This window comes from Vigna angularis, chromosome 9 (genome assembly GCF_016808095.1).
Source record: "Vigna angularis cultivar LongXiaoDou No.4 chromosome 9, ASM1680809v1, whole genome shotgun sequence".
Lineage (NCBI taxonomy): Eukaryota > Viridiplantae > Streptophyta > Magnoliopsida > Fabales > Fabaceae > Vigna > Vigna angularis.
The window spans coordinates 18,163,478-18,177,783 of record NC_068978.1 but is presented as its reverse complement, the minus strand read 5'-3'; the positions used below and the strand labels follow the sequence as shown (position 1 = coordinate 18,177,783).

At 34.6% G+C, this 14,306-nt stretch overlaps 1 protein-coding gene across 1 annotated transcript; it reads left to right on the top strand.

The window, feature by feature from the left end:
* Positions 1 to 10,077: 10,077 nt before the first annotated feature.
* On the top strand, positions 10,078 to 11,248 carry LOC128193903 (uncharacterized mitochondrial protein AtMg00810-like). Its single transcript, XM_052868095.1, has 2 exons — positions 10,078 to 10,395; positions 10,553 to 11,248. The coding sequence occupies exons 1-2, from the start codon at positions 10,078 to 10,080 to the stop codon at positions 11,246 to 11,248; spliced, it is 1,014 nt and encodes a 337-aa protein (XP_052724055.1).
* The last annotated feature ends 3,058 nt before the right edge of the window (positions 11,249 to 14,306 follow it).

The window sequence follows — 14,306 nt, the reverse complement described above, 5'->3', positions numbered from 1 at the left end:
TCTTGCATTCTTTCATTTCACTTATGGGATTTGTATATATGAAAACTAACTAAACAAAATATAACGTGCACTAATATGATTATAATTAGGAGTATAGTCATCGTTTGTCTATCATAAAAGAAACATTAATGTGAGAACAGACAAACTAGTCTATCATAAAACAACATTAAAGTGTCAACAGACAAACTTGTCTATCATAAAAGAAACATAAAAGTGTGACTAGTGTAAAAATACTGACATTGACGAATGTATATCCGAAAAGTAAGTGTCACAATTATTAGATAATTAAGCTAATGAACACACAATTTATGCTTATTTTAGCGTGATTAGTATAAGCCGGAAAGTAAGGTTTTTACGGCTGGAACAGTGTTATTTCTCTTGCAATTTTTTCTGCCATGTTTGTCACTTGTCATTTTATTGTGTATTTCTGTTGGAGTTTCTTGTATCCTTTTTAGTGTTTCCAGTATCTTGAATTAAACCTTTCAGCATGACGATGACTTGCAGTATTTTGGGTTTATTAATCAATGTTCTCGTTTTCCTTCTCCGTCTTCGTCTTGCCTTTTTCTTTTGGTGTATCCTGTTTATATTTCTTAATAAATCTTTGCTATGCTAAATCTTGCTAATAAATTACTTTTTGAGTAACTGAAGCAGAAGAACAGGGGATTCCATTTGGAACTGGAGCACCCTCTACTTACTGCAACTACCAGCAATGGTTTTTATTTGTTTTGAATAATTTTGAAAAGCGTGAGCTACACCGAACAATAATTTTAAATTTTTTAATAAATGAAGAAATTAATTTTAAAAAATAAAATTTTCATTCATAAATAAATATAACAGCATGTGACGTGTTTCTTTACGTATCAGCAGTGTAAGAACCATAAAAGTTTTTGAATTTTTGAGTTTTTAGATTTTGTATCCATTAAAATGCCCTACCGTGTTCGCTGCCACACTGATTCTCGAGAGGTAATCAGTGATTTGATTATTGTGTTTGAGCTTGTCTCTTGTCTGTGTTGCTGCTTTACTTTGTAGTTTTTAAGGAAAAACATCTGTTGATGTCCTTAGTTAATACAAGAAATTGATAAGTTTTGCTTGTTTCTACTTTCCCTTGTATTCAGACCAATTTTGCTAAGCTATAAAGAAGTGTCAGGTTTGTTCAAGTGGTGGGGACCATTCATCATCCAAACAAAGTCAAATGCAAAGGCACCAATTTAAGTTTTGAGTCGGTAATCTACTCCAGAGTGTTGCTCTTAAGGTAGTGGTAATATCCAAAGAAAACAGGGAAACAGGGAAACCTAGCAGTGTCAGATATCTGGAGAATTACCAGTTTACCATATCTATATTCTAGTATAAGTCTTTTATATTGGATGGAGTACTCAAACCCTTAATTATGATTATGAATTCTTTTATCAACTACTACTGTTTACATTCACATTTTTAAAATAAACATATGAGTTTCATATAAGTCTTGACATTTTTAAAATAAACATATGAGTTTCATATAAGTCTTGTTTTAGTAAATCAAGTTTTTGTTGGCCACATATTAGCTTGGATCATATAGGGAAAAATAATCTAATTGTTGTATAAAAAATCTAATTGTTGTATTATAATTAATACTGCATGATTGGGTTTCTTAATAGTTGTTCTTATCTACATCTAGGCATACATCAAAACCATTACTAAGTTTAGAGGAAATGGTGCAACTTCGAATGTGAGATCATTTCCCATCCAGAGTTAGAATCTAAGCATATTATCCCAAGCGTGGCAATCATCCCTTCATTCTTCGCTTGCATGCACAAGTACCCTTTATTGATATCTTTGCTTGTGTATTAAAATCATATATGTCAAATCATTGTTCAGATATGATTAAAATGTTTAAATTGTAGGGTTAGTCCTCTTTTCAACAAAACACTAGTACAAAATACGGTAAAGAAGGCGGCCAATAGGTCGCGGTTTTCAGAGAACCGAGGTATATATAAAGGCGGTGGCATTTTTGCAATTTAAGTGAATTTATAGGCCTCGGTTCTCTTTAAACCGAGGCATAAATGTCAAATTACCTCGGTTAATGGTTAAAACGAGGCGTAATTCTTTTTCAAATTGACCTACGGCATCGGTTGAATTGGACCGAGATAGTAAACTCAGTATAGACATCGGGTTTGGTAAATAACCAAGTCAGTATTACTTTTTTATCTTCAAAAGTGCAGAACCCTAATCTCCAGTTCCTCTTCCTCTTCTCCGCGCACAGTTCTTCTTCCTCTTCTCCCCCGCAGTTCTTCCTCCGTCTCTGCTCCCAAAGCCCATGGCCGCATCGTCGTTGTCCCACCCCCAAACCTGTCACGCCTCCCACCCCCGCAACCCTAACCCCACCACCAATCAGAACCGCCACCGGACGCCATCTCGCTCCGCCACGGGAAGCGATCTGGATGCGATCTTTCTCCGCCATCGGTCGCGATCTTGCTCCGCCACCAGACGAGATCTGGACGCGATCTCATAACGCCACCGGACGCAATCTGGACACGATCTGGATCCGCCACCAGACGCGATCTGGCTCCGCCACGAACGCGATCTCTCTCCTCCACCGAACGCGATCTGGACGCAATCTGGCTCCGTCACAGACGCGATCTCTCTCCTCGTCGAACTAGCGCCGCTTCCTTGCTCTCGTCTCCGCTCACCAAGCTCGACAAGTTTGTTCCGCCGCACCTCTAGCCTGGGCTCGTGCCCCAGGAGGAGACCCACCTGGGCCGGGTTCTTTCTTTATCAATTGTTTTGGGTTTGATAGTTGTCGTTTTGTGGTTGTAGGCATCACCAACACCATTGAAAATATTGTTCAATTTTTTTTCAGAGTTTTGCTACTGGTCCATGGAGTGCGGTTGTCCAATTGGCTAATACAGGATGGCAGCCCATCACTATATGGAGTGATTCATGAAAGACTCCTTGGTATGTACATTTGTACTGGTCATGGAATTGAGGCAGAGAAACAGTTGAGGGAGATGAAGCTTTGGAGATGAAGCTTGTGGGTAAGGAAGCTGATGGACATCTTTGTGACATTGTTCTTGCCATTTTTTACTTCACAGAAATAGGGCAATGCCATTTCGTCATGAGTAGTGATAGTCTAGGACGATATCTTGTTAATTTGTGAAAAGATTATCCCTTGTTTCTTGTGGTTGAAGATGTTGGTAACATTTGATATCGATGATTATTGTACTACTCAGTGGAAACTGCCAAATTTTAGATTACAGTAAAGCACTGAAAGAAGGACTCACAATAACATTTTTTTATTGAATTTTCCAGTATATTACCTTGGTTCAAAAGAGAACCGAGGCAAAATCCTATTATTTTCGGTTTCGGTCTATAACCGAGGCAAAAGAAGCAGACTTTTTACCTTGCTCGTATATGCTTCGGTTCCAGAACCGCTATCTATAAGCAAAAACAACCGAAGCCGTATCTTTTTACTGTACTAGTGAAACTATTGTAATTTCAAATATATATATATATATATATATATATATATATATATATATATATATATATATATATATATATATATTGCAATGGTAATCTTATTTTAATTGTGAATTAACTAACAATAAACAAAATAGGAGAAAAAATGGTTTTGGTTGAGAAAAAATGGTCTTGGTTGCAATATATTTCAAATAAGATAATATTTAAGACATTGATTATAGTTATTATTAGAAACTTTGTCAATTTTTAGGACCATATCTTTCTTTTTAAAAATGACACTAATAAATTAATATTTTTTACTATTAAAAAAGACACTGATAATTCAATATTTTTTAATATTCACTTAGCTTATTGTATTACATTTGATTAGGGAATTGTGCTTAATTATTCAATATTTTTTTAATTTTAATATTTGGATTTAATTTGATTAGTAATTCTTATTTTAGTTAATTTAAATTATCTTAGACTAATTATTTTAATTATTAATTGCAGAAAATTGTTTGGAATATTAGGGATATCAAGAAGCCAAGAACGTCAATAACCACTCTCCAATAGACATTTTATATGTATTTTAATTATAAATTTGTTTTTAGTGTATTTTTGGACATATTTGAATCAATGGGTCATTTTTGGTTGGGTCAAAATATTAAAAGTTTAATTTGTAGGCTAACCTTGGAAAAGGGTTTTAGGATACAAAGGGGGCAAAACGTCCCTCACTTTCTCATTTATGTTTTCTGCACTTTTGGATAGCAAGAGATCTCCCAATTTGAGGTTTTGAGGTTTTAGGTTTTTCATTTATAATTTGATGTACTTTCAATTCCACTAATGCAATTTTGTAATTTTGTTTTCTTCTTTGCAATTTTAATTTTGCACATTAAATTTCACTTTTATTCTCGCATTGCAATTTTCGTTTGTTGTTCAATTTGTTTCCATTGCGTTTCATTTTTTTTTATTTTATTTTCAGTTTTTTTTTTTCGTTTTCAGTTTTTATTTTGTTTGTGAATTTTGTTTTCTAGTTCTTAATTGAATTCGTTTTGCTGCATTTAATTTCGCATTGAGTTACGCATTCATTTTCTGCATTTTGAATTATGTTCATGGAAGCTTAATTTTGTGTGTTGGTGATTAGTGAGGTTGCAAAGGTTTCCTTGAGATTATTGGAGTCTAATTGTTATTCTGTTTTGTGTGACCAGCATATATGCAATATGTTTTGTGCAATTGGTCCTCGCTTAGTGGTCTAAATTGAGCACGATAATCTTTGCTTAGTTGATTACTATGTGTGCAGAATTGATGAATTTGTGTCAGTGTGTTTGCTTAATTCACATCTTATGAAGACTTTATAAGACTTCGCTTAGTTGTCTAGTTTGTGTTGGATTAAGGGTCATAGGATTGAATATCTAATGAAAATCTATGATTAGAAACAAGTGCAAACCGAGTTAGCACTAACTTTTCTTTAATCTATCATTAAATCTGTGTTTGAATTTCTACTTTAGTTAGTTTATTTTATTACGCAAAGCCACCTTTAAAACCTCCCACCATGTGTTTGATCTAATTATTGAACCACATTTGGTCTTTGAGAGACGATGTAGGGGTCATTTTCCTAGCTTATATTGCATTTAATTGCTCATTAATTTGATTCAGGTACAACCTCGATCCAATTTGGTGTCGTTGCCGGGGATCGAAAAATTCAGTTTTAGGTATGTGTTAGTATGTGTGTTTTGTGTGCTAGCGCTGAGCGGTGCTGGTTCTGTTTTTGTGAATAATCCATGAATAATGTCAACTTTTGTCTAATTAATTGGCATTTTTAGTTTTGATAGCTAAGGTCTTGTTTTTTTGTTGAATTTTGGTTCTCCTCACTTATTTTGGCCCATATTTTGATAGAAAAATCTCAAAAGCGCTTGTGGTTGTCCCGGTCAAGTTTTCTGAAAAACGCGTCAGCCCAAACTTTTGCTCACAATGTCCGAATTTGACGAATCATATATGCTTTTTGGGTAAAAAAAATGTGAGCTATCCATTGTTCTCCCTTGCGCCAAGAGGTCAAGACTCGAATTCCAAAAGATGGTTGTTTACTATTTCTTTTTTATTTTTGAAGTTTTATTTTTATCGTTTTTCACACTTTCCTGTGTTGGTTGTCATAGTTGCACTTTGAATTTTGCTTTGAAATTGTTTGTGCTATCTTTTCATGATTTTTGGATGTTTGTCACAAAGTTTCAGCCCATTCTGATTTGGTTTACATATACTTGTATTTACCCTCCTTTATTTTACTATGTTGACTTTTTTGATAGAAGTTGGCGTAATGCATGACTAGGGGAAATTCTGGACAACTACCACTATTTGATCCTGAAATTGATAGGACTTTTCATAGGTTAACTAGGCATACTAGGAATTTGTTTTTAAAGTCAGTCCCACCATCTGAGTCCATACCATTAGAGTTTCAACATTCTATTTCTACATCCACTATTTCATATTTTATGCATTCTGCATCTACTTCATCTGCTGCATTTGGAAATAATACTAAATTTATTTTTCATTATACTACTGAGAACAATATAGCCCAACCTCCACCTCGCGAGAGGACTCTTAGGAAAATGGATGCACTTGATTTCACCTATGAAAGATTGTGTATCCAATATCCTGATGAGGACGTGTCATATGTTCTCAAAATTGGAATGATCCATTTGTTGCCCAAGTTTCATGGCCTTGCAGGTGAATGCCCACATAAGCATCTTAAGGAGTTCCATATTGTTTGTTCAAGGATGAAGCCTTATGATGTTCTTGAAGATCACATCTTCTTGAATGCATTCCCACATTCTTTAGAGGGCGTGACAAAGGATTGACTTTATTACCCTACGCCGAGGTCTATCATTTGTTGGGATGGTTTGAAGAGATTGTTTTTGGAGAACTTCTTCCCAGCGTCAAGGACCATGGCCATAAGGAAAGATATTTTTGGGATTAGGTAGCTCGGTGGTGAAAACTTATATAAATATTGAGAAAGATTTAAGAAGCTTTGTGCAAGTTGCCCACACTACCAAGTCTCTGAGCAACTCCTTCTCTAATACTTCTATGAAGGTATAAACAACATAGAAATCGCGACTACACCCAAAATCTTCATAAGAATAAACCTTCACGGCTACACCCAAAATCGCGAGACTTTAAACAAGAAATTGCATGACCAACACCCTGAAACCTATGCCAATAATCCTGAAGTCACTAAAGAGCGAAACTCCTTTCCCTCGCGTCCATGGTGATGCAAAGAGGGAGGTCGCGTTTACTATCAAAATCGCTTCCCCTACATGCGTGAACGAACTAGGAATAGAAAGAGATAGGACACATCCTTGCGTGACGATGAGGACCCACCTGAAATGCCCAACGTAGTATTGTTGCCAACTTGCGCCACCAGTGTTCACGAATTTCAAACAGGACGAAGAAGAAGAAAACCTTAGATTATGAATGAAACCTTAGGAGACACCCTAGGGTTGTGGTTGTGTCTATCCTCGAGAGAGATCAAAAATTCAAATTTAGGAGATTCTATGACAAGTTCTTTAAAATTAGTTATAATATTGCTACTATATTCAATGTATTATGACACATGTTAAGTTAACAACCATAAAAAAATTTACTATGACAGAATATCTATTGTTTTAAACTTAAATTTCAATTTTTCCACTGTGTTGATATATTATGACTGGCCTTCAAAACTAAGTCATAATACCTCTTTGTTTTATTACGAAAATGTCATCAATCAACTTTTTTTACTAGTGGTTGATGTAATGTCGTTGTGTTTTTTTTTTTTGTGATGAATGTTTAACATTTGTGTGTTATGTGCTTTGGAATATTTGTTATACATTCTGTTAATCCATGTGAGGAAACATTTTTTGTTATGCTAGGAAATGCAAGTGTCTATTTTAAAAATCTCTCTTATGATGAGTATAAAGGGCTTTTAGCCAAGCAAGATTCTGGACAATATGCTCAACTCTTTGATATAATTGAAAATAGGTAGGTCAACATGATATATATATATATATATATATATATATATATATATATATATATATATATATATATATATGGATGTAAAAACTTTTATCACCTTGTACTACATAATTTTGTACTTTCAATTCTTAGACCTTGTCTATCTAGTATTTGTTAAATGAAAATTTATCCTCCAAAATAGAACATTGTTTGTCGAATAAGGGGAACAAAATGTTCTATAGAAATATAGGAAATTTGTTTTAATCAGTACACCTACAATTGAAGAAGTCATACATATGATACAAAAATCTAAGGCGAACCAAGATTTGTTCTAAGACAAAGTTGCATACCCTAGATATGTAGTAGCTAGTGACATCCATCCTAATCAAAAGGAAGGTTTATTCTCCTTCACGGTGTATCAGAGCCTAAGTTAAGCGCGTCCACTTGAGCTAAGTGTTTTTCTTTATTTTTCTATGTTGTAAATTTGTTTCAATTCATTTGTTTGAGTTTTGTCTTGATCTGTGTGTGCCATTTACTTCTGTGTTTTGTGCTGTAATAATGAGAACAGTTGGATATGGAGATCTTGTGCCAGATAGACAACTATCAAAACTTCTTGCTTACATTTACGTCTTCATTGGAATGACTCATGTAGGACTAATTCTTAGCAAGGCAGCAAATTAAATTGTTGAAAAGTAGGAAATAATCCTAGTTAAACCATATTCAAGGGTGAAAATATTGGTCCAGAACAACTTTACAAAGAGGTTGAAATCAAGAAAAGTGGAAATATTGGTACAGAACATTACTAATGGATTTTATGAATCTTTTGAAACAAATTTGTTGCAAGACAAAAGGGCTGGAATCAAGAACTGGAAGGATAGATCTGCATGGAAAATTTACAAGATTCCTAAAGAAGAAGAAGAGCAACAGGGATCAAAAGGAAAATAAAGGGAGTGTATCAGAAAGCAATCTCATCATGATGGCAAAATTTGAAAAGGAGAAAGCCTGTTTGGAACAAGAAGTAAAGGATTCCATGTGGTATTTGGTAGTGGATGCTCTAGGCACATGATAGGAGATCCAAAAAAGTTTACAAGCATATCTTACAAGAATAATGGACAAGTCACCTACGGTGACAACAAAAAAGGAAAGATCATCGGTATTGGTAAAATTCAAATTCCCTTCACATATGAAATTGACAATGTGCTGCTTGTTGAAGGATTGAAACATAATTTACTCAGCATTAGTCAATTGTGTGATAAAGGACTGAAGATTATTTTTGAACCAAAGTACTGTTTCATTAGCAATAGGTTAACTGATGAGCTGTTATTAATCGAAAAAAGATATAACAATATTTACATAATCGATTTTAGAAAGACTTCATTCAAATCCGTTGTTTGTCTGATGTCTAGAGAAGGTGATGCATGGTTATGGCACAAGAGACTAACTCATATTAATATGGGTCAATTGAACAAGCTAGTGTCTAAAGATATTGTCATTGGTGTTCCTAATATACGCTATGCTTCAGAAAGATTGTGTGATGCTTGCCAAAAAGGAAAACAGATAAGACAATCCTTCAAAAATAAAAGAGAAATGTCAACCACTAGACATTTGTATGGCTTAGTTATTGTTGATGATTATTCTCAGTTTACTCGGACCTTCTTCATCTCTGCCAAGAGTGAAACTTTAAGGGTGTTCAAAAAATTTGCTATAGCCATTCAAAATGAAAAAGAACTCAAAATAAAGTGTATACGAAGCGATCATGGAAAAGAATTTCAGAATGAAACATTTGATGAATATTGTGTAGAGATGGGAATTAATCACAACTTTTCTGCACCTAGAACACCACAACAAAATGGAGTAGTGGAAAGAAAAAATAGAGCACTAGAAGAACTTGCAAGAACCATGCTGAATGAGAGGGACTTGTCGAAGTACTTATGAGCAGATGCAATGAGCACAACATGTTATGTAATAAACAAAATTATAATAAGATCAATGATGAAGATGATTCCTTATCAATTGTTCAAAGGAAGAAAGCCAAACATCTCACATCTACGGGTCTTTGGATGCAAATGTTTTATTCTAAACAATGGTAAAGAAAGCCTTGGTAAGTTCAATTCTAAATCCGATGAGGTTGTCTTTATGGGTTATTCTCTCACAAGTAAAGCTTATAGTGTCTATAATAAAAGAACAATGTGTGTTGAAGAATCTGTCCATGTGGTCTTTGATGAGCATATTGATGTTATCACTAATCATGTTCACCCTAGAAAGACAATAGATGCAGATGATTCCGTTGGAGAAGAAAAAGAAGATGAAGAAGTTTTAAGGGAAGAAGATTCTGAAAATGTAATTAATCCTCCCAGAGTTGAATCGATTAAGGAGTGGAAAACACCAAGAAATGTCTCAACAAGCAACATCATTGGTGATATCACGAGAGGAGTTTCCACTAGGCATCAACTTAATCAATTTTGCATGAGTGTAGCATATGTTTCTGAAACTGAACCCAAAAATATTGAATATGCTATTGCTGATGAAAATTGGATGATGGCCATGCAAGAGGAACTAAATCAGTTTAAGAGAAACAATGTGTGGGATCTTGTTCCAAGAACTAAAAACTTATAGGTTATTGGCACTAAATGGGTCTTTCGGAACAAGATGGATGACTTGGGTGAAATCATAAAGAACAAGACAAGGTTGGTTGCTAAAGGCTACAACCAAGAAGAAGGAACCGATTATGATGAGACTTATGCACTAGTAGCCAGACTAGAGGCAATAAGAATTCTACTCGTTGTTACATCTGTAATGAAGCTTAACCTGTACCAAATGGATGTCAAGAGCACATTTTTGAATGGGTATATTAAGGAAGAAGTCTATGTGGAACAACCACCAGGATTCCAAGATTACGAGCATCCATATTATGTTTTCAAACTCAAAAAAGGCTCTATATGGATTGAAACAGGCACCAAGGTCATGGTATAAGTGTCTAAGTGAATTCCTGATAAAGAAAGGATTCACTAGAGGTAAAGTGGATTCTACTCTCTTCATTAAGAATTCCAAAAAGGATAAGTTGTATGTGCAAATTTATGTTGATGATATTATTTTTGGCTCAACTAATCCCATGTTATGCAAGGAATTTTCTAAGACTATGCAGGAAGAGTTCGAGATGTCCATGATGGGAGAACTCATATACTTCTTGGGACTTCAAGTTAAGCAGACTGATAATGGCATTTTTATACATCAATCAAAGTACTACAACGACCTGTTAAAGAAATACAAAATGCTGGACTGCAAAGAGGCTGCAACACCTATGACAACTAACTGCTATCTTGATCTTGATGAAGCAGGAAAAATTGTTGACCAGAAAATGTATAGAGGTATGATCGGATCCCTATTGTACTTAACTACTAGTAGACTAGATATCATTCATAATGTCTGTCTCTATGCTAGATTTCAGTCTCAACCGAAAGAATCCCATCTTACTATTGTAAAAAGAATTTTAAAATACTTGAAAGGAACCAAGAATCTTGGTTTGTGGTATCCAAGTGGTTCGAACATTTTTCTTAAGGGATACAGTGATTATGACTTTAGTGGCTGCAAGCTAGATAGAAAGAGAACTAGTGGTACCTGTCATCTACTAGGATGTTCTCTAGTTTCTTGGAATTCAAAGAAGCAAGCTTGTGTGGCTTTATCTACCACAGAAGCTGAGTACATAGCAACCGGAAGCTGTTGTGCTCAATCTCTTTGGGTTAAGAGTCAACTAGAGCACTATGGCATATCATTAGATCATATTCCCTTAAAGTGTGATAATACAGTGCAATTAATTTGACAAAAAATCCTGTCCTTCACTCAAAATTTAAGCATATTGAAATAAGGCATCATTTCATACAAAGCCACATCCTCAAGGGTGAAATTAAGGTCGAATATGTAGATACCTTAAATCAATGAGCAAATATTTTTACAAAACCTTTGAACAAAGAATGATTTTATACTATTCGAAATGAACTGGGAATTCTTGATAACTGTAGTATAAAATAGATTAAAATTGATTACTTTGTGCTTGTATGCGAATGAATTATTGATTATTGTTACTTTCATACATTCGCATACTCACACATTAATTCCTGTATAACATTGATTCTAAAATGCTTGATCTGGAAAGACTTTGAAAGGATTTGCAGGAATATCACTTGTTGACTGGATGGAACTGGATAATCTGAAATATGTTACAGCAAAAAATTGACTTTGGCTGAGATCAAATCGATTAAACATCACAAGGGTTTAAAGATTCCAAAACTGGAATATCTAATATCTTTAGATCTTGTTTTTATTTGATGATTGATTGTTTATTCTTATATCTCTATGCTTATCTGCTGCATAAAATATCTTAGATGATAAGAGATTAAAATGTGTTGTTTGATTGAATAAGTATCACTATGTTATTATTGTGATATATCTGATCTGATACAATGTTATTACATGCCTATAAATGCTCTGACATATTCTGATTACTACATTGTGCATCTGTATTTTGAGATTGAAATATGCATAATGACAGGGGGAGCATTGCATATCATTGATATATTTCACATGTCTTCATTTAAGGGGGGGGGGATATCTCAATTTCATGTGAATATCTTTGATAGGGGAAGCATCATTACTTTTTTTATGGTTATCTTATGCATCTCTATATGCTTGATTATTTGTATATCAATACCATTGTGCTGACCTTTTTTGCTAATGCCCAAAGGGGGAGAATTATTGGTTGGTAATTGATTGATAATCTGTATAGAGTTGTGCAACATGGTTGATTATTAATCATGGTTGTGCATCATCAAAAAAGGGGGAGATTGTTGATAGTGGGAGCACTGATATAGCTAAACCCACTTGATTATTAATCATGGTTGTGCATCATCAAAAAAGGGGGAGATTGTTGATAGTGGGAGCACTGATATAGCTAAACCCACAATCTTAGTAATATTTGAGTTTTTGATGATGACAACACATAATTAAGAATACATGTGTATTTTGTGTTACTTGTTATATGCTTACATGTTATATGAGTATATGAGAAGATGATTGTGTTGATTGCCATGTTGTTCATTGCATTTCACTGAGTTATATATGTGATTTTATACATGAATGCATGACACATGTTTTCGAATGAAAAATCACAAGCACTAATGTTGAACTTTAAAATGTGTGGCAAAACAACAGTTTGAAATCGATTACATTATGGGGTGAATCAATTAAAACTCATGTATTTGCACAAACATTTCCAAGTGTGTTGTGAGAGTTTTCAAAGAGAAAAGTTTTTAAAACTTTGCATAACAGTGTTGCGTAATTGATTGCATGTGATATGTATTCGATTAAGTTTGTTACTGTTTTGAAATATGTTAATGCTTGATATAACTGTCACAACGACTATATTTTTAAATATGTTGACCAAGCATTAAATTCTATTCGACTGCATTAAATGTGAATTCAGTTAAGTGCTTTTACTACTACTATCTGTTATAACTGAATTGGTGTATTCGACTGCATTAGTAGGAAAGTCGATTATGTTGCGTTTGATATGAGTTCATCTATATATTGACGCGATTTTGATTTCTGTAAGAGATTTTTGTGATTCTAACATTTTCATATCCTTTTGCAGAAAAGTGCAAAGCTTACCGAAAGAGAAAGAGCTCCAAGAAACTAGTTTGATGGTGGTGATCAACTAGGTGTGATTTCTTGAAGAGCAAGATTGGGTGTCCACTGCAAGATCAGGTTCTACAATCTGCTGAAGATTGGGTTGAGTTCCCTGTTCTAATTAAGGAAGAAGGACGTGTTGCGTTCTTGACTTTGAGGATGCATCAAAGGGGTTGGACTGCAGGAGAGGAGATTCTTGCTGCTAGTCTGTTTTGTATACTTCTTATATTTTGATTAGAGGGTTAGAGAGGTGTTTTATATTTTTGACGTGAGGTCTCTATAAAAACATTGTTGTATAAACCTTGATCATTATAGTGCATTGGCTTCTTGGGATTGGGAGGACACTAGATGCAGGCTTGGTCGAACTAGTATAAAAACTCAGCGTTTGATTTTTCTTATCCCTACTCTGTTACATTCAATATATGATGCCTTTTACGCATTCGATTAAATTTCCGCTGTCATCAAAATCTTTTAACTTCCGTTTCAAGAAAAGTATAAAGGCATCTCTTTTGGTGAAAAAGATTTTGAAAGTTTTAAGTTTTATACTTCACTAATTCACCCCTACCCCCCCCCCCCCCTCTCGCCTCTTGGTGTGAGAAGTTGAGCCATTCTTTTTTAACAGGTTTGATTAATCTTGCAGGTTAGAGAAGCCTAGTGTACCAGACTTTATTCCACAAAAAGTATATTGATAATGAATGGAAACTTTCCAGGACCAACTATTAGAGTCAACAGAGGAGACACAATCTACGTTGATGTTTACAACAAGGGAAACTTCAACATTACTTCATACTAGTAATTTTCTATCTTAAGCAGTTTTGATAACCTATGAGTGGATGAAAATTAACCATTACCGATTTATGGACAGGCAGAGTGAAGCAGCCAAGGAATCCATGGACAGATGGTCCATCATACATCACTCAGTGCCCCATCCAACATGGTATGAAATTCAGACAAACCTTGATTTTTTCTTTTGAGGAAGGGACCATATGGTGGCATGCTCATAGTGAATGATTAAGAGCCACTGTCTATGGTGCCATCTATGTTTATCCAACCAAGACTACTCCCTACCCTTTTCCTCAACCCGATGCTGAGATTTCAGTCATATTTGGTATGAAAAATTATCCTTAACAATTTTTTTTCTACAATTCACGAAATATAGCTAGAACATACTGTTGCAAGCAGGAGGAAAAAAAGAA

Bases quoted from the DNA above. Each gene is read 5' to 3' on its own strand.
- LOC128193903 (XM_052868095.1), top strand. From the start codon at position 10,078: ATGGATGACTTGGGTGAAATCATAAAGAACAAGACAAGGTTGGTTGCT. The intron at 10,396-10,552 runs GTATAAGTGTCT...ATGTTATGCAAG, and splicing joins AAACAGGCACCAAGGTCATG to GAATTTTCTAAGACTATGCA.